The sequence below is a fragment of the Mus caroli genome, unplaced genomic scaffold (assembly GCF_978045245.1).
Source record: "Mus caroli unplaced genomic scaffold, Mus_caroli_1 scaffold_13, whole genome shotgun sequence".
NCBI classification, from domain to species: Eukaryota; Metazoa; Chordata; class Mammalia; order Rodentia; family Muridae; genus Mus; species Mus caroli.
In genome coordinates, this window is record NW_028227268.1 from 90,626,483 (window position 1) to 90,646,778 (window position 20,296).

Below are 20,296 nucleotides of genomic sequence, written 5' to 3' on the forward strand. Positions count from 1 at the left end.
GATAATCTTACTTAACAGACATGACCTGCTAGGCCAATGGTTCTCAGCCTTCCTAATGCTGTGACCCTTTAACACAGTTTCTCATGTTAGGATGACCCACACAAAGCATAAAATTATTTTTGGTGCTACTTCACAACTGTAATTTTGCTACTGTTTTAAACTGTAAAGTAAGTATCTGACATGCAGGATATCTGCTATGTAAGCCCTGTGAAAGGTTATTTGATGCCCCCCAACCCCACAAAGGATTGGCACTCATATGTTGAGCTAGGCAAAGTTTCCCTACAGAAGAGAATGTTGTAGTCCTTTTGGGTGGAGTCTGCAGGCCTCTCTGAATTAAACTAGCATATAAATTAGCATCTAGCAAACCCTTGTGTAAGAGAATACTTGGGCTGGGAATGCAGCTCAGTTGGTAGAGTACTTGCCTAGCATACACAAAAGCCCTGAGTTTGATGCTCACCATCAAATAAAATAGTATAATTGTACATGCCAGTAATTCTCAGCGCTCCCATGTGGATGTAAGAACATCACAAGTTCAAGACCATCCTCAGCTATATACCGGGTTCAAGGCAACCCTGAGAGCTACATAAGACCCTGTCTCAAAAGAAGAAAGAAAAAAATATACTAATCATGCCAACATATATATATTCACTGTAAGCTTATAAATTAGTTTCTGGTCTTACTAATAGCATTTATTGTAAAGCTACTGATGTTACCCCATCCCCAGGCTAAAGACACACTTTGAGCACAATGACTGAATTAGATTTATGGGAACTCAACAGCCAGCCTCCCAATATTACGATTACTGGCTCATGAACTGCCACACCCAGCTTCATTAATTTCTAAGGTAAAAAAATTGTATACAGTGTTAGGATTTCAGCCTGTGTACCCATGACTGGATGTTGTTCTAAACAAGAGCACAGAGGATAAAGGCACAGTCTCTAAAACCTTGCTGCCTAGACTCCCTCTCATCTCTGCTATTGAACACACTATTTAATCACTCTAGCCATTGGTTTCCTCGGCAATGGAGCACTGAGGGCTCTTACCCTACCAGGTTACTGTAAGGAAATGTGAGTTCCTATCTACACATTAACTACACGAATCTTCATAGAGAAGAAGCGCTCAGTTACTACGGCCTGTTTTTTCTACTCCAATAGCCACGGCCCAATGCTCTTAAGGTGGTGTGCTAGAATATTAGCAAATTCGAAGAAATCCAACTGAAACAAGTCAGAATGTCATTCTGTAACACAAAGTTTTCAAACAATACAGGGTGTGGGGAATAAAGGGAATGTTAAATAATGAAAAAATTATATTTTCACGAGTTACTTGAGAACATCTATCCTGTCAGGCTGACTGATGATAGGTCAAAAGAAGTGTGGCCTCCCTTCCCCCAGCCTGGAACCTGCTTGCTCAAGGGTGGAACTACCGGCTCATTCGTCCTGCCACGCCCACTGCTGGAACCTGCCTTTGCTGCCTGGAGGCACACACCTGTTCGTCCTGCTACTGGACCCTGAGTTACTTGGCGGGATATTGGGTTCCCTCCCCCTTCCTTTATAACTGAGTGTCTGGAAATAGTAAAATTGAGCCTTGATCAGAACTTGTTGTCTTGGCTCCATTGTTTCTTCCGCCCCCGTCTAGATTCCTCTCTTTTCAGAGAACTGCCATTCTCAGTTGAACCGTTCATGTTGTGGACTGCGGGCAGGCCGCAACAAAGAAGTGTATGTATTTGAGCTATAAGCTATTTGAGTAAAGCTAAAATACTATGAAGGAATGGGGAAAAATGTGAGATTGAATCCAATGGGGATCCCTGTATACAGCACATTGTGTTTTAATGTACTATGCCTCTCTTATGTTCCTAAATTACTTTCATATTCACCCGGACAACTGACTAAAGATCTGCTGAATTTTCACAAAGCAGACAGAACATCAGAAATTTCGAAAATACTGTGTTGCTAGTTTTATGTCAACTTGACACAAGTTAGAGTCACTGGACAGAGAAAAACTTCCATTGAGAAAATGTTTCCATAAAATAGGGCTGTAGGCAAGTCTGTAGGGCATTTTCTCACTTAGTTATTGATGGGGTAGGACCTGGCCTGTTTTGAGTGGGATCATCCTGGGCGGGTAATGATAAATAAAGCAAGCTGAGGGAGCCATGAGGAGCAAGCCAGTAAGTAGTACTCCACCATGGCTTCTGCATCAGTTCCTGCCTCCAGGTTCCTGCCCTGTTTGAGTTCCTGTCTTATCTTCCTTCAGTGATGAACAGTGATTTGAAAGTATAAGTCAAATAAGCCCTTTCCTCCCTAACTTGCTTTTGATCATGATGTCTCATTAAAACAATAGTAACCCTGACTAGGAAAAATACCATGCCAAACAATGAGCTAGCTGTGTTCTTCAAGTAAAACTCCACTGTGGCCAGGGAGATGGCTTGGTTAATAAAGTGCCTGGTGCACAAGCATGAGGATCTGACCTGATCTTCACCCACATAAATTAAAACAATAACACAAACAAACAGACAAACACAAATCACATCAAAGCCTGAGGTGGCATACCTATTATCTGAGCACTGGTCTCCCAGACAGTGTAGCAAAACCAGTGTTTAGGTTCATCAGGAGACTGTCTCCAAAATATGGTATAAGGGCTATTGAGAAAGACACTTGCCATCAACCTGGCCTCCATATACAACCCTTATCCCTGAAACAGATACAGTGAGCACATATACACACCTACATCTACACACATGCATGCGCACACGCGCACACACACACTTCACTGTTAAAAAAAAAAAAAAGTGAAAATCCAAAAGACTTAAACACAAACTTCATTGGCCGCAAGAGTCCAGGCCTGGCTCTGACTCTGCCACTTACTAACTGCATGGCCGGGTAACCTGAACTTCCTTAGTGCTTCTGAGCTCCGTCCCACCATCTAAAATTCAAGTGACACATATGCCAATTAAAAAACATGCCAAGTACCTACCTACAGTGCCGAGAAGTTAGCAATGCTCTCAACAGTTGCTACAGAACGACTCTTCCTGAGAAGAGCCTCTAGGAGTCCTCACGACAGACTACTACTTACATGGTATTTTTAAAAAACAATCTGGCCATTATCAACAACATTTAATCCATGCAAGAAAATATCTCAAAATGGCCACTTGTTTTATAAACTATCCCCTCAGACCTCTGAAAATCCCTGTTTACAATATTTTCTGTTGAGATCTGATGAGAAGAAATCTTAAGCCTGTAATTGTAATCCTTACATGTATACAGTTTTTACTGGCAATTCTGCCACAGGCCCTTCACTGACTCACAAACACTAGGCACAAATATTCAGTATGTCTTTCATCCCTAGCAAGGGGGAAGAAAGAAAAGATTTGTTTGTTGTTGTTTGAAATACAGCCTCACTCTGTAGCCCAGGCTGGCCTCCAACCTGCAGCAATTCTCCTGCCTTACCCTCCCAAGTACTGGGATTACAGGGGTGAGCCTCAATATGCAACTTTGAAAAGATTTTTTAAAGTGTCTTTCAGTGAGGTGAGTCCACAAAACAACACAACACAGGGCAATGGCTTACCTGGAAAGTATTTTGCACTTCAGATCCACCACTGAATGAATGGGGGAATTCCCTTCAGACTAGTCTGAGAAAAGACAGCAGTCAAGCATCTTCCAAGATTCTTTCCGTTTACTGTATCCAGCATTCTTCAACAAAATCCCAAACATGCACTTCGGTAACTGTTGAAAGACAGAAAGCAATCCATACACCCACCATGGCACCAGCGGCAAATGACAGCCACCAAGAATGGAGAGAAGGGCCTGATGGAATGGTGGAACTGAGGCAAAGACCTTGGCCATGAAGGACCTGGGGCAGTATCCTTCACTTTAGCATTGAGAGAAGGAATCTACATAACGAATAGAGACACGACTAATATTAATATTTACGCATGACAAACAGCACACAATCCACAAATGAGAGGAACTAAAAACTCACTCAACCGTCCACATAAACTGTCCCTGTCTAGTCAATACAATGAACTTCCTGTCTGTTTTCTAGGACAGCTCTTCCACCATTACAAAAGCAGTTTGCCAGCCAAAATGAAAATAAGCAAGGGTTCAAATATCTCCCAATATTTACTGACATACCTAGTAAAGGAATCATGTGATTTGCCATTGAAAAGACATCAAACCTACATATATTACTCAAATCCTTGATGTTCAACTGGGATACTGAATATTCTTAAAACTCATGATAATAAGTGTGAACTTACAGTTCGATAAAGGCCAATACCCCACAACAGCTAATTATCAACTAAACCAAAGAAACAATAAAGTACACTAATCAATAATTTACATGATGACACCTATACACATTACAGTAAATCCAAATTCTATTAACCATATCATTTTCACAAAATACAGCTGCTTCCTAAGTACAAGGGTCAGAAAACCCTGGGACAAAAGCAATAAATACTTTCAAAAGGCCCTAAGTTCCTGAGAACTACAAAAGTACAGAAGGGTAAGAACTGCAGTCTGGTACAGGAAGACCAAACTCCACATATTACTCCACATTACCAAAGAGCCATACAATTCCAAGGTCCCAAGTATTGATGCCACAGCAAAACACATCTTAAAGGTGCCTGAGTCCTCTTCTGTGTTAGCAGCCATCTAAGATCCCTTCTCAACTCAAGAGACTTAACTTCTCAGATGTAGAACCGTCCACAGGCGATGCTGACAGTGTGCTGACTTCCACACCCTGGGCAGTGAATGGCCAGGCCCGTCTGTGAGTACACAGCACCACAGTGACCAGATGTAAATACTACAGTCCTCACAACTTAATGAAAGCACTAGGTAAAGCACCATACAGAAAGAAAGAAAGAAAGAAAGAAAGAAAGAAAGAAAGAAAGAAAGAAAGAAGAAAGAAAGAGAGGAAGAGAAAGAAAGAGAGAGAGAGAAAGAGAGAGAGAGAGAGAGAAAGAGAGAGAGAGAGAAAGAAAGAGAGAGAGAGAGAGAGAGAGAGAGAAAGAGAGAAAGAGAGAAAGAAAGCAAGCGAGCGAGCTCAAGCCGTTCCTCACTAGTTGTTACTGAGCCAAGAATGACTGGAGGCTTAGGTTGGCAGAGGGCTTGCCTAGCATTCAAAGTCCCACGGTCTGTCCCTGGCACTGCATTAACTAGGTGCACATCTTTCTAAGCCCAGGACTCTGTAGGTGGAAGCAGGAAGATCAGTTCAAGGGCATCTGTGGCTACATAGCAAACTCAAGGCCAGCCTAAGATACATGAAACCTGTCTTAATTAATTAAACTAGAAATCCAGGTGTGACAAAAGTATCCAGTGAACTATGCTGGTGGCTTGTTACTAAAAGAATATACTCTTTGTCAAAGTTCAACTTACATCCAACAGCAAACCACTTCATCGGCTAACTTGTTTCTCACCCTATTGAATCCTCTGGCCTTTCCCTGTACTGGTAAGTTAATTTTTCACCCTTCCTTCAAAGAAGTCTCTCTCCAATGCCTAACTGGTGTCAGGCTTTCCAGAAGATTAACAGACAAAGGTGGAGAGTGAAGATGGAGTTTTCCCTGTCTCTACTCAGACAGCCAAAGTATACTCTATTATCGGTTCCTAAAGTGACTAAAGGTTCTCGCTTAAGTCCTTAAGAGGTTAAGGTGTGTAGAGCCTTCGCTTGGCTTTCCCTTCTGTAGAAGTCTTTCTCCTGGAGACCAACGCCCACTCACTGCATTTGCACACGTCTCTACCCACAAGCAAGCATTTTTCTTTTTTCCTTCCATTTTTCTTGATAATGTCCCAACTTCTACCTCACTACACTCTGGCCTGTGAAGCCTTTATGTTGCCTAGCCATTAGAGGGGATTTCCTAAGCAATCTTCCTGCTGACATCACATAACCCTACACAAAAGCTAACATTTGTTAAAACAGTAAGGCCAAGGTTAGACACAGCAACTGGACTGTCAGGTCTTCCTAGTCTGTCTCTCATTTGCCTACAAAGACAAACTTCCTGTTAAGCAATTGTGATGAAGCAGAAACTTAACAGAGGGGAACTCATTCTTGACCAACAGGTTTCCCCCACTGTCAACTAATTCAATAAACAACAATCCAACCTAGAAGGAAACATGGTTTATTCAATTAATGGTTAAAGCCACCAGCTTTGCCAAGAATCAAAAATCTTCTTCTCACAGAACACCCTAAAACAATGAATCATTAATCAGAATATTCAATGATCACACACATTAACTGCCAGTCTCATTCTACTGGGATACCCAACCCAGGGCTGAGGTGGAAGTAGAGGTTCTCTCTATAGCTACAAAGGTCTGATCAGACTAAACATCATAATACTGCCCATATTTTCCAAATACATTTTGGATACTGTAAAATATTACCATGTCCCTCAAAGAATGACTCACTATATCTATGGGCTAAAAGCAACTGAATGTTAAGTCTCTAAAAATAAATGTATATACATGTAAATAGCTTTACAAATAAACATATGCAAAACTCATGAGGAAAAAAGTTAACTTTTCCCACACCATCTGTGCTGACTGTGCTTTATAAAATGCAGGTCCCCGAAGGCTTGCCATGGTGGCACACACCTATAATCCAGCAACCTGGCGGGTGGGTTAGAGAGAACATCAAGTTCAAGGCCAGCCTGAGCTACATAGTGAGTTCATCACATAAGCACATGCATGCGCGCAAGAACGCACACGAATACACATACTCACACAATATACACCTCATGCTTATGCATACACAATAATAAAATGTTTTTTAAAAGAAGCATCAGCCGGGTGTGGTGGTACTCGGGAGACTGATACAGCCTGGACAACTTAGCAATGGACTCCAATATTAAAATTAAAAAGGGTCTCTGTACTTGGAGGTAGAGTTAGTAAGGTTGTCCCCTACTGTGAAGTCCTTTCATATACATGCCTTTTGAAACCTTTCCCATAATTTAGAAGGCTCTCCAGGTTTCCATATGTACAGCTAAGCGGCCTGATTAGGCTTCCTTTAAGGTCACATAACGAGTGTAGAGCTTTGACAGAAAATCAGGTGTCTTGCCCCACTGCCATGCCCTTTCTGCTAGTTAAGCACGATTTCTAAGGTCAGGAAACCCTTGTAGCTTACCAACTATTCTCACCAACGAGAATAGCTTCCTTAGTTCTTACTTGATAGATGGGGTCTAGGATGCATATGTCAATATATGCATAAATGATGACTAAATGTTTATACATGTCACATGTGCTACACACCACCTTCCATTTCCCTCATCAGTCTTTTTCTTCTACGTACACCTTTGTGCTAAACTCATTGAAAGAAAATCTTTAAAGGATGGTATTTTAAAAAGACAAAGCCTCAGCAATGGTCTTTTTTAATCCCAGTGATCAGTGGAAGGCAAAGGCTGGTAGATTTCTGTGAGTTCAAGGCCAGCCTAGCCAGCTACAGAGCAAATCCCAGAAAGGCAAGGGCTACACAGAGAAACCGTGTCTCAAAACAAAAACAAGAGAGGGGAAAAAAAAAAAAAAGAAAGAAAACACCCTAACATTAAATTAATAAATAGCCAAGTCGTTGAGCAGCACACACTTGGCACACGGTGAAAGATCACTGGCTGCAGCGTCTGACAATGGTGTTGGACCCAAATGCAATTCTGGGTAATTCAGTCAATGAGGTTAAGGTTCCATAAAAGTTAAGATAATTATGAGCATTAGAAACAGGTGAAGTGCACTGGAGAGATGGCTCAGCAATTAAGAGCACTGACTGCTCTTCTAGAGGTCCTGAGTTCAATTCCCAGTATCCACATGGTGGCTCACAACCGTCTGTAATGGGATCCGATGCCCTTTTCTGGTGTGTCTGAGTACTCATACATTAAATAAATACATAAATACATAAATAAATAAATAAATAAATAAATAAAGCTAATTTAAAAAGAAAGAAACAGATGAAGTTTCACAGACATAAAGATGGCCAAGATACAGAAAGTAGTCCATTACTAAATGAACATATATTACAAGAGCACACTGTGTATGTGAAGAAGCTGTGGCCAGAGGAAGGGAAGAAGGTCTCATCTCCTCCTATGAAGATCTTATCATCTAATGGGGGACACAAACAGGTAACTACAGTATAATCACAGACTATGCTAAGTACAACCAGATAATTCAAATGTCAGGATTCATTTAAGGATTATTCCACACAGGTAGTGTGCTATGCAACTAAACAAGATGTTATCTACCACCACCACCACCACCACACAAACTAACATCAAAGGGTGGCTTCCATTATATTTCTTGGGCTTATAGAGGTTTATCAGCATATGTAGACGAGATGGATGGAAACCTTTAGTAAACAGTAGCCTTCCAGGCGGATTTCTGAGTTTGAGGCCAGCCTGGTCTACAAAGTGAGTTCCAGGACAGCCAGGGCTATACAGAGAAATCATGTCTCGAAAAACCAAAAAAAAAAAAAAAAACAGCAGCCTTCAATAAATGTACTCAAAGCAGTTTATATCAGTACTGACAAGAGTATGCAGGACCATGGTCCCCCAACTCTCGATGGAGCACAGAAAAGAAAGTGGGAAGAAAGATCAGCGAGGCAGATTGAAAGAAGGCAAGAAAGTGGCAGGAGGGAGAGAGAACTGAAGAGGGATGGAAAGCAGAGTCAGGAGGCCTGGAGATGCGTCGCCCCCAGGATCCCAGAGTCCTTATAGATGCTCCAATAGCACTACCCAAACACACATGTGTGTGGGTCCAGGATTCTGTGTCAGTGGCCTAGGGAGTATCCTGAGCTAGCTCTCTACTTAAAGGACAGACTGCAGCAGTCAGGGCCATCCTTGTCAAGTCTGAAGGACGTCAACCTACTGCAAATTCTCAGGCAGATTAACTATTTGGGCCACAGTCTCTCTAGGTCAGAGTCTATAAACACGTGTGGTTTATTTCATCTGAAGCCGGCATCCATTTCTGCACATATGGTGAGCTAGCACCACCTGAGAGCAGTGAGGGGTGAGTGCAGACACCCAATGGCTGGAGACTCACTACACAATCCTACCTGCCTCACAAAGCCAAAGACAGGAAGGGAGCGGAAAAAAACTGAACCACAAAGAAAAGAGAAAGACAAACAATAATTTACCTGAACAATTTCTTTCCTCTTCCTAGTTTTGCAGCCTGCCTATATACTTCAATAGTTCTAAAAATAGCATTTAGATTGCACCTTCTTATATTTAGTCTTTATTACTTCATCCACTTAGGAGCTGAAAGCAAAAAGGAAGTGACTCACTTAAGGTCTCTTACAGCGGGGATGCTTCAACAGCCAATAACTCAGTAGAAGTGTAACTAGGCAAGTTTTGTTCATGTTCATGCGGCAGGATTATCATCCTTAAACTTCTGTAAAATTGTATTTGCTTATTTGCTGGGATGGGGGTGACTTTCCAGAGGTTTCTTCTCTTCTTCTATGTGAGTCCTAGGGAATGAAACTCAGTATTTAGGCACCTTTGCCTGTTGGCCTGTGTCCTTAAACTGTTGCAGCTTTTTGCTGTCTTTTCATGGGAGGAACTAGCCACCTGTCTGTCAATCTGCAGCTTCCTAAGGAATGCCTGTACATCAACTCCTGCTCCCAACTCAATGTGATGCATAACGCAGTTTGCATTCTTTCCACTGAAATCCGCCAAACCAGACACACAGCCTGGTAAGCTCTGAATATTTCCAAAATGGATCACTGCTCTTCTATCTCACTCATAATAATGTTGATTGTTAAGTTTAGAAAACAGGTCCATAAAGTTGGCTTAGCACTAGGCCAGTAAAGCCATGAAAGCCACAGGACAATTAAATTATTCACTATCAGCAACTATAGTTCATTGTCTCTTTCAAGAGTTCATTTACAGCCTTGCCGAGGATGGTAGGACAGATCCATAATCCCAGCACCTAGAAGGTAGAGGAAAAAGAGTTGGGAGTTCAAGGCCAGCCTCAGCTACAAAGTTCCAGTCCATCCTGGGCTACACAAGACCCTGCCAGAGGACAGGGAGCTGGAGAAAGAGAGAATATATTAAAAAGAGGGAGATGGGAGACTGATAAGAAGAGAGAGGCATAAAGGACATAGAGAAAGGAGAAAATGGGGAGACAGAGAATCTATGTAAGGTTCCTGTTAAGGTCAGTCCTAGATACAGAATGCCAGGACAGAAGCACCTTTGGTAGACCAGGCCTCGAGTAGTCACAAAGGTGACAACTGGGTTTTGAAACTTCACTGTTCTGTTGTCACCATCTTTCTCCTCCAACTATTCCCTAGGATAGCTAGGGACAGAAGCAACGTGTATACTATACTAAATAGATGTAGTCTCTACTATTAACATTCCCAACCAATATGAAGTCATTTTCAAAAGAATATTTAAAAATATAACACAATAGGGTATGCTGATTATAATTGAAACCCGTCATAATGAAAAGCAGGTATCAACAGTTTGGAAAAACTGTAGCTACATGCCTTATAAATGACTCAGGTAACCCTGCATACGCATGGACACAGAGAATCAGATCTAACAATGCAGGCCTAGGCACTACAACTTTAGTTAGTTTAGGGTTTTTGAGACAGGGTTTTGTTTGGTTGTTTGGGGGGGAGTTGTTTGGAGGGGTTGTTTGTTTGTTTGGGTATTTTAGGACAAGCTGTGTAGCCCTGGCTGTCCTGGAACTCACTTTGTAGACCAGGCTGACCTCAAATTCACAGAGATTCACCTGTCTTTGCTTCCTGAGTACTGGGATTAAAAGCATGTACCACCATGCCTGGCACATTTTCTTTTTATTACATTTCTAAGAATCCTACATTAAATCCCTTTTATGTCTTCATTAGGTGACATCACTTCAATTTAATGGCAAATATTATCACACAAAATCTAAACACCCGTCAGGATTTTATGGGCGCTAACTAAGCACGTGCTCTACCACTGAGATGCACCCCAGCACTCAAAACAAAACTTTTTTAGTTATAAGCTTAGAAAACCAGTAAATGTGGGCCAGAGTATTTCTTTAGTCATATGCTAGAAGACCATGCCTGGGGTTAGTTACACTGTATTTCTTCTAACTCTTTAGAAAAAGAAGACATTTTGGTTGTTTTAAGTGAATGTGTTTCAGTATGAAGAACTGGTCACTATGAAAGCAGATATAGTTTATCTTTAAGAAGATGGAACATGTATGAAGACACTTTGCCAAAATAGAGGTCATTAAGATGGCTCAGCCAAACGCACTTGAACATACATGCCAAACAAAATGAGTTCAAGTCTCAGAACCAAGTCAAAGCAGGAGAGAAACTTTACAAAGTTGTCCTCTGACCTCCTCCACATGCCCACTGTGGTGCATATGTAAATTCACAATAATACATAAAGAACAACTTTTTTTTAATTAGATATTTTCTTTATTTACATTTCAAATGCTATCCGGAAAGTTACCTATACCCTCCCCCTGCCCTGCTCCCCTACCCACCCACTCCCACTTCTTGGCCCTGTCCTTCCCCTGTACTGGGGCATATAAAGTTTGCAAGACCTAGGGGCCTCTCTTCCCAGTGATGGCCAACTAGGACATCTTCTGCTACATATGCAGCAGAGACACAAGCTCTGGGGGGGTACTGGTTAGTTTATACTGTTGTTCCACCTATAGGGTTGCAGACCCCTTCAGCTCCTTGGGTACTTTCTCTAGCTCCTACATTGGGGGCCCTGTGTTCCATCCTATAGATGACTGTGAGCATCCACTTCTGTATTTACCAGGCACTGGCATAGCCTCATACGAGACAGCTATTAACAGGATCCCTTCAGCAAAATCTTGCTGGCATATGCAATAGTGTCTGGGTTTGGTGGCTGATTATGGAATGGATCCCCAGGTGGGGTAGTCTCTGGATAGTCCATCCTTTGTCTTAGCTCCAAACTTTGTCTCTGTAACTCCTTTCATGGCTATTTTGTTCCCTATTAAACAACAACTTTTCAAAGATATTTTGTTGCTGGGCAGTGGTAGCGCAGGCCTTTAATCTCAACAATTGGGAGGCAGAGGCAGGTGGATTTCTGAGTAGGAGGCCAGCCTGATCTACAGAGGAGTGGGTTCCAGAACAGCCAGGTCTATACAGAGAAACCCTGTCTCGAAAAACCAAAAAAAAAAAAGATATTTTGTCAAAATAACTATGAAAGTTTCCCAAATTGTTATAACCAACAATTCGATTCTGAAAAAGTCCTCAGAACCTGAAGATAAAGTGACAGAATTCCTTTGAACACACACAAACAACAAGAAACTTCCAGGTTTAATTTTCAACAATCCAATTCTGCACATTGTGCAGAGTCCAGCAGACATGAGACTCTGTATTTATGCTACTATACTTCCATTTTAAAACGTGTACCTCAGCTCCCTGGATAACATCATCCACAGAAACCATGAGGCTATCCAACAGACTTTCAGTATCACCATTTATTATTTATAGCATTAAATGGGGGAAGTGGCTCTGATGTCACCAACCCTACCCAGTGGAATCACTGACTCAATAAGCGATTCACACTGGAGAAACTCTGACGAGGAAAACATCTTGCTAAGTTCAGCAGATCTTTCACCTTTTCTTAATACTGTGGAGCAGATACTAGTTGTTCCTATATTAGTAGAGACACAAAGAAACTATCAAGGTTTTCACAGGAAGAAGCCCTTTGTATGCTCATTTGCAGGGGCTGATTTCCTCCCCAACTCTCCTGGGCCCAGTTTGATTTCCCTCACGTTCAAACTGGCAGGTAATACCAGCCAGCCATACTTTATTTCTTCCGCCAATGAGCAAATCCTTCACTTTCCCAGACTCAGAGTCCTGTTTCCAAAAACCTTTCTAGCACCAAGTCTGAGGTCAGAAACGGGTTAGGGGTGTCTGGGGAGACCTGACCAGGCTGGCTACCAATGGTTTCTAACAGTACAGGGATCGCTGCTTATCCGTGGGCCAAGCAACCCCCCTCCCACTTTTTATTATTAAAAGAAGAGAGGGTGGCAGTGATGAGCGCGACCTCTTCTCCCTCCCCTCTCATTTCCCAAATGATAAAAGTTATGGTTTCCCTTTCCTGGGGGATGAAATTCAAGAGTACCTAGGGCCTTGCTATACAAACATCCTTCCCGGCAGGGTAGGAAACCCTTTGTCCGAGAAGCCTGACACCGCAGGGGCCTGGAAAATAGGCCCCTTATCCGGAACAGCTTCAGAGTCGTAGGCACCCCCAACATCCCAGTCCAAAGGGGCCTATCTTGGCATCCACACAGCGGTAGCTTGGGGCGAGGGTGCTGAGACCCACCCCTACCACCCACCCCACCCCCAACCCCCGCGCCTAGGTTATGGAGGCCGAAGCGGCTCCAACTGGTCTCGGACTCCCTTCCACCACCATCACCCTCAGCTTGAGCGGGGCTGGGAGGCGCGATGCAGGCCGGGCCAGAGGAATCCAGGGAAGGGAAAAAAGAAATCCCCTTCTAAAAAGAGAGTGTGATGGCAAGGCAAGAGTGAGCAGTGGCTCCGGCAGGAGCGAGGCTGGGGCGCTCGAGACTGGCCGGAGCCCGGCAAGGAGGGGGTTGGGGGAGCCGCGGGGAGTGGAGGCCGGGCCGGCCCAAGAGCGCGAAGCGTCAGCAACGAGCCTTAGCAGGGGGGCGGCCGGGCCCAGGCGGCGGGGAACGAGGGCTGGCCTGGCGCGGACGCCGGGGTGGGCAGGCCCCCCGGCCGCCGGCCGGCCGGAAGAACTGAAGGCCAGCGGGCCGCACTCACCATGAGCTCGATGGTCTTGTCTTCAATCACCGAGTCGGGCTCCATGGCGGCCCCGGCGGCCCCGCCTCGCTCTCTCCGCTCAGCAGCGATCGGCCCGGGCGGAGGAGGCGGTGGCGGCGGCGGCGGTGGAGGCAGCTCTCGCACCCACTCTAGCTGCCAGCCCGCCCGGGCCGCCCGCAGCTCCGCCCTCACCTCGGCCGACGCAGGACGCACAGCGAAGACTACAACTCCCGGCAGCCGCGGCGGCTCGCGCAGCTTTGTGGGAGCAAGAAGCCGCTTGGTCCAATCTGCCAGGCTTCTGCCACCGGAGAGAGCACCTAGGGGAGCGCAGGGCTGTGAGTATGGGACGTGCAGAGCTGGAGTAGCTAGGGCTTGCTCGCGATAGGGCCTCGCGAGCGCCGCGACTACTTGTCCCAGAAATCCTCGCGCGCGAGGTCTCCTTCCGGTTGGTCGTTCCTGACTTCCTGGCAGCCCGTAGCCGCCGGGACCTGGACGGAAACTCCGAGGCAACTCCTCACTTGTCGGAGATCTTTGCAGTGCGAGCGAGCGATCTCCGCACATGCGCAGTGGGTGTCTGCGGTGCCCACTAGTCGTCTGGGCTGCAGCGCGGCCTCTCTCTGTGTGTTACATTTGGTAGGGACAGATGGTGGAGACAGGTGGGTCCCAGGTTGCACTAGGAAGTGTGGGAGGGGGCCCGCGAGGCCGAAGACACAATCAAAGGAAGATGGGCATCTAAGAGTTTGGAGACTGAGCTGGGAAAGCGGTGTGTGGAGATCTGCCACACTGACTGGGAGGAGCTGAGCCATGAGAAAGAAGCTGTACATTTTGAAGACACTTTTTTTTTTTTTTCCCGAGACAGGGTTTCTCTGTATACCTGGCTGTCCTGGAACTCACTTTGTAGACCAGGCTGGCCTCGAACTCAGAAATCCGCCTACCTCTGCCTCCCAAGTGCTGGGATTAAAGGCGTGCGTCACCACCGCCCGGCCGAAGACACTTATTTTTAAGCATTCAGTTTCTACTAGTACTGCCCTAAGCATTGGGAATGACCGGAGAGACCTCTGTTCTTATACAGGTTAATTCTAGAGGGAAGACAGCAGACATTGACTATGAGTTAGAAATGATATGAAGAAACGCATCTAGAGACTTAAGTGAACCTCTAACTCCTTGTGACTTCCAAGTCTGTCAGTACCCTCGAACCAAAAGCCCCCAGGAGCACGCTGATAGTTGAACAAGGTGGGTTTTTTCCTAGCTGAAGCAGAAATGAACATACACCATGATGAAGCATGGGCGTCTCAGTAAGAGACCTTAGGTAATGTAGAAAAGGATTTGAAGGGACTTTGGAGCAGATACTGCCGGGAAGTGGGGGTATAAGACTGGGCACCTCAGTCTTATCTATGGAAAGTTACATTAGATTAAAGCTAATCCAGTAATTGGTGACAGCCTCTCCTGTTAGCCAGATTCAAGTGTTTTAGTCTTGTAGCTGTGTTTCGGGGACTTAGACAATGTCCATGTTTTATCTGTGTTCACAAATGATTATGGGGTGGTCTTGTTTTTGTCTTGATCCATAAGATAAGGCCACAGAATGGCCTTGTCTAATGTTGATGGACTGTTAAGTTGTTTATGTTTACAGGAGACCTGGCAGTCAGAGCTGTTATAAAGTGTCTCAAGGGCCTGGCTCATTGTACCCAGCCCACTTCACAGTAGCAGTGCCTGCTTTCCTGCTTCTCAAGTGTGTTTCAATTCTTTGCCCCTGTAAAGAGGATGACTTAGTCTTCCGATTCCCAGAGAGCAAGGCATTACAGTAATCTGTATACATCCAGACCACAGTGTAAATCCCCTGCAGATAGCGTTTGAATCTTTATCTAGTGGCTTTCACCAAGAGATTGAAAGAAAAGCAACTGGGAAAAGCCCAGAATTAGAGTTACTGCCAATACCTTGCTGTCTGGTTTTCCCCAAACTCTCTTCCCTTTCTGGACTTGGGACAGTCAGAAGTGTAACGAGGAGGTTAGGTTAAATGACCTTTGTTTCATTTACCTATTGTGACATAACCATCCATTCCAAGGCGTGGTGGCTTAGAATAACAATGGCTTATTATTTTATACAATTACGTAAATTAACCAAGCTCTTCTGAACCAATGTGATATATCAGCTGAGGTTACACATGGGGCTGTAACCAGCTGGGAACACCTTCAGAATGGTATCTCATCCTCTGGGGTCTCCCAAGCTTCTGGAGGGTGGCTCAAAAAAGGGCAAGAGCCATCAGCAGATGATTATCAAGGTCTGACTGCCGCATGGGTCAAAGCAAGTCATATGTCCAAGCCCATATCGAGTGTGGGAAGTTCTATGGATACTGAAAGACTAGTTTATTAGGGTTCACCAATGCGACCAAGACCTTGAAAATGCCAGCACCTTTCATACACTAGAGCATGTAGGGGCCACAGGATGAGTATGAACCTCCCATGTGTTTGTTTAGCCTAGACTACCATATTCCTTGTTTTAAAAATCTTCACACATTGAGTATGGTAGTATACGCCTTTAATCCTTGCACTCAGGAGGCAGAGGCAAGTGGAGCTCTGTGAATTGAAGGCCAACCTGATCTGCAAAAGGAGTTCCAGGACAGCCAGGGCAGTTAACCAGAGAGAAACCGTGTCACCAAAAAACAACAACAAAACAAAACAAACAACAACAAAAAAAACCTCTGTCATATCCCTAACCTGAAGGTCCTGGGTTCAACCCATAGCACTGCCAAAATTAATCAGTTAGAAGTTTCACTAAACTTCTAACTGAGGACTAAAGAGATGGACTCAATGGCTAAGAGTGCTCCTGTAGACCTGAGTTCAATTCCCAATACCCATACTAGGAAGCTCACAGCTGCCTGGAACTCCAGTTCTGGAAGAACTGATGCTCTCTGGTAGTCTCCGCAAGCATACCTGTGCACATACCTCAACACACACAGAGTTAAAAAATAAATCTTAAGCCGGGCGTGGTGGCGCACGCCTTTAATCCCAGCACCCGGGAGGCAGAGGCAGGCGGATTTCTGAGTTCGAGGCCAGCCTGGTCTACAAAGTGAGCTCCAGGACAGCCAGAGCTATAAAGAGAAACCCTGTCTCGAAAAACCAAAAAAAAATAAAATAAAATAAAAAATAAAAATAAATAAATCTTAAGGCTGGGTGGTGGTAGAACACGCCTTTAATCCCAGCACTTTCGAGGCAGAGGCAGGCGGATTTCTGAGTTTGAGGCCAGCCTGGTCTACAGAGTGAGTTCCAGGACAGCCAGGACTACACAGAGAAACCCTGTCTTGAAAAAACAAAACAATGGGGCTGGTGAGATGGCTCAGTGGGTAAGAGCACCCGACTGCTCTTCTTTTTTTTTTTTTTTTTTTTAATTTTTTTTTTTAATATTTTTATTACATATTTTCCTCAATTACATTTCCAATACTATCCCAAAAGTCCCCCATAGCGCCCCCCACTTCCCTACCCACCCATTCCCATTCTTTTGGCCCTGGCATTCCCCTATATTGGGGCATATAAAGTTTGCAAGTCCAATGGGCCTCTCTTTCCATTGATGGCCAACTAGGCCATCTTTCGATACATATGCAGCTAGAGACAAGAGCTCCAGGGTTCTGGTTAGTACATCATGTTGTTCCAACAATAGGGTTGCAGATCCCTTTAGCTCCTTGGGTACTTTCTCTAGCTTCTCCATTGGGAGCCCTGTGATACATCCAATAGCTGACTGTGAACATCCACTCCTGTGTTTGCTAGGCCCCGGCATCGTCTCACAAGAGACAGCTATATTTGGGTCCTTTCAGCAAAATCTTGCTAGTGTATGCAATGGTGTCAGCGTTTAGAAGCTGATTATGGGACGGATCCCTGGATACAGCAGTCTCTAAATGGTCCATCCTTTCATCACAGCTACGAACTTTGTCTCTGTAACTCCTTCCCTGGGTGTTTTGTTCCCAATTCTAAGAAGGTGCACAGTGTCCACACTTTGGTCTTCATTCTTCTTGAGTTTCATGCGTTTATCAAATTGTATCTTATATCTTGGGTATCCTAAGTTTTGGGCTAATATCCACTTATCAATGAATACATATTGTGTGAGTTCTTTTGTGATTGTGTTACTTCACTCAAGATGATGCCCTCCAGGTCCATCCATTTGGCTAGGAATTTCATAAATTCATTCTTTTTAATAGCTGAGTAGTACTCCATTGTGTAAATGTACCATAATTTCTGTATCCATTCCTCTGTTGAGGGACATCTGGGTTCTTTCCAGCTTCTGGCTATTATAAATAGGGCTGCTATGAACATAGTGGAGCATGTGTCCTTTTTACCGGTTGGGACATCTTCTGGATATATGCCCAGGAGAGGTATTGTTGGATCCTCCGGTAGTACTATGTCCAATTTTCTGAGGAACCGCCAGACTGATTTCCAGAGTGGTTGTACAAGCTTGCAATCCCACCAACAATGGAGGAGTGTTCCTCTTTCTCCACATCCTCGCCAGCATCTGCTGTCACCTGAATTTTTGATCTTAGCCATTCTGACTGGTGTGAGGTGGAATCTCAGGGTTGTTTTGATTTGCATTTCCCTGATGATTAAGGATGTTGAACATTTTTTCAGGTGCTTCTCTGCCATTCGGTATTCCTCAGGTGAGAATTCTTTGTTCAGTTCTGAGCCCCATTTTTTAATGGGGTTATTTGACTTTCTGGAGTCCACCTTCTTGAGTTCTTTATATATATTGGATATTAGTCCCTTATCTGATTTAGGATAGGTGAAGATCCTTTCCCAATCTGTTGGTGGTTTTTTTGTCTTATTGATGGTGTCTTTAGCCTTGCAGAAGCTTTGTAGTTTCATGAGGTCCCACTTGTCAATTCTCGATCTTACAGCACAAGCCATTACTGTTCTATTCAGGAATTTTTCCCCTGTGCCCATATCTTCAAGGCTTTTCCCCACTTTCTCCTCTATAAGTTTCAGTGTCTCTGGTTTTATGTGAAGTTCCTTGATCCACTTAGACTTGACCTTAGTACAAGGAGATAGGAATGGATCGATTCGCATTCTTCTACATGTTAACAACCAGTTGTGCCAGCACCATTTGTTGAAAATGCTGTCTTTCTTCCACTGGATGTTTTTAGCTCCCTTGTCGAAGATCAAGTGACCATAGGTGTGTGGGTTCATTTCTGGGTCTTCAATTCTATTCCATTGGTCTATTTGTCTGTCACTATACCAGTACCATGCAGTTTTTATCACAATTGCTCTGTAGTAGAGCTTTAGGTCCGGCATGGTGATTCCACCAGAGGTTCTTTTATCCTTGAGAAGAGTTTTTGCTATCCTAGGTTTTTTGTTATTCCAGATGAATAAAAATATGGAACGCTTCACGAATTTGCGTGTCATCCTTGCACAGGGGCCATGCTAATCTTCTCTGTATCGTTCCAATTTTAGTATATGTGCTGCCGAAGCGAGCACCCGACTGCTCTTCTGAAGGTCCAGAGTTCAAATCCCAGCAACCACATGGTGGCTCACAACCATCCGTAACAAGATCTGGCGCCCTCTTCTGGAGTGTCTGAAGACAGCTACAGTGTACTTACATATAATAAATAAATAAATCAAAAAAAAAGAAAAAACAAAACAAAACAAAAAAAAGTCTTAACTTTACATTTAGAACCCATGTTTTAATTTCTCTGACTTTTAGATCTATATGATAACAGTACTCAGGGGCTCAGCATCCTCCACCTTCCTTTCAGAAAGTGTGTCTACATAAGTAAGGTTCCATCATCCCCATTGCTCCATTTTTTGCTGCTGTATTGAATATGTGAGAATAGATGACGTGTAAAGAAACTAAAGCTGGGCAGTGTCAGTGCACCCTTTAATCCTAGCATGTGGGAGACAGAAGTAGGCCAAGCTCTATGAATTCAAGTGGGTTTCAAGATAGCCGAGGCAACACAGAGAAACTCTGTCTTAGGAGGAAAAGAAAGAAAAAAGAAACTGGTTTAGTTCATGGCAAGAGCAAGGTGCCAGCATCTGCTTGTCAGTGCCTTCCCTAGGTCATTGCAGGCAGTGGTCACCACATTAGAGCAAGCTAACCAGAGAAAGCTCACTCCATAGCCATGCAACTCCCTTATTAGCCCATTAATCTATAAAGGGGTTAAATGATTGATGAGAGTAAAAGCCCTCATGACCTAACCCTCACAATGGGGACTCCGTTTCAAGCAAAGCTTTGGTACCACATTCACACCATAGCAATCTGCATGCTTCTCATTTGAATGCTAAATCCCTGGGGATATCTGAGTTTGCAACCCCTGGCATCAAAAAAGCTCACAGTTTCCATCCTTTAATTAAAAGCATATGCCTCATGAAAAGAAAAAGAAAACTAAAATTATTGGCTTGGATTCCAAACGCTCAAAGAGATTTTAAAAAATCATGTTTATGACAGAAGACTTACATAAGCTGAGCCAAGGCTGACCTCCTTGCTCTGGCCTCTTAGAAAGAACCCGGGTGTGCAGGGATTCTTATTGCTTCAGGCTCGGTGCTAGCTGGTGATCAGATCTGAGCATAGACAAAGGCAGAGGAAAGTCATAAGG

The 20,296-nt window shown here is 44.0% G+C and overlaps 1 protein-coding gene and 1 non-coding gene across 9 annotated transcripts in view; both read right to left on the reverse strand.

The window, feature by feature from the left end:
• The window catches only part of Fbxw11 (F-box and WD repeat domain containing 11), a 105,465-nt gene extending 91,536 nt beyond the window's left edge, over window positions 1–13,929 (reverse strand). For 4 of the 8 annotated variants that reach the window (XM_029483133.2, XM_021176070.3, XM_029483131.2 and 1 more), the window contains exons 1-2: window positions 13,726–13,892; window positions 3,562–3,719 (exon numbers count right to left, since the gene is read on the reverse strand). Coding sequence is in view for 4 of the 8 variants with exons in the window: in XM_029483132.2 (XP_029338992.1) it covers window positions 13,726–13,770 (45 nt within the window). In the remaining 4 variants the exon portion in view is untranslated. Of the gene's footprint in view, window positions 1–3,561; window positions 3,720–13,725 lie in introns of all 8 variants that reach the window. The other 4 variants (XM_021176073.2, XM_029483129.2, XM_029483126.2 and 1 more) reach the window with 2 other exon arrangements.
• A 5,145-nt stretch (window positions 13,930–19,074) lies between these two features.
• Window positions 19,075–19,181, reverse strand: LOC147001567 (U6 spliceosomal RNA). The gene has a single exon (XR_015045085.1). It is a non-coding gene; the product is annotated as a U6 spliceosomal RNA (small nuclear RNA).
• Between the last annotated feature and the right edge of the window lie 1,115 nt (window positions 19,182–20,296).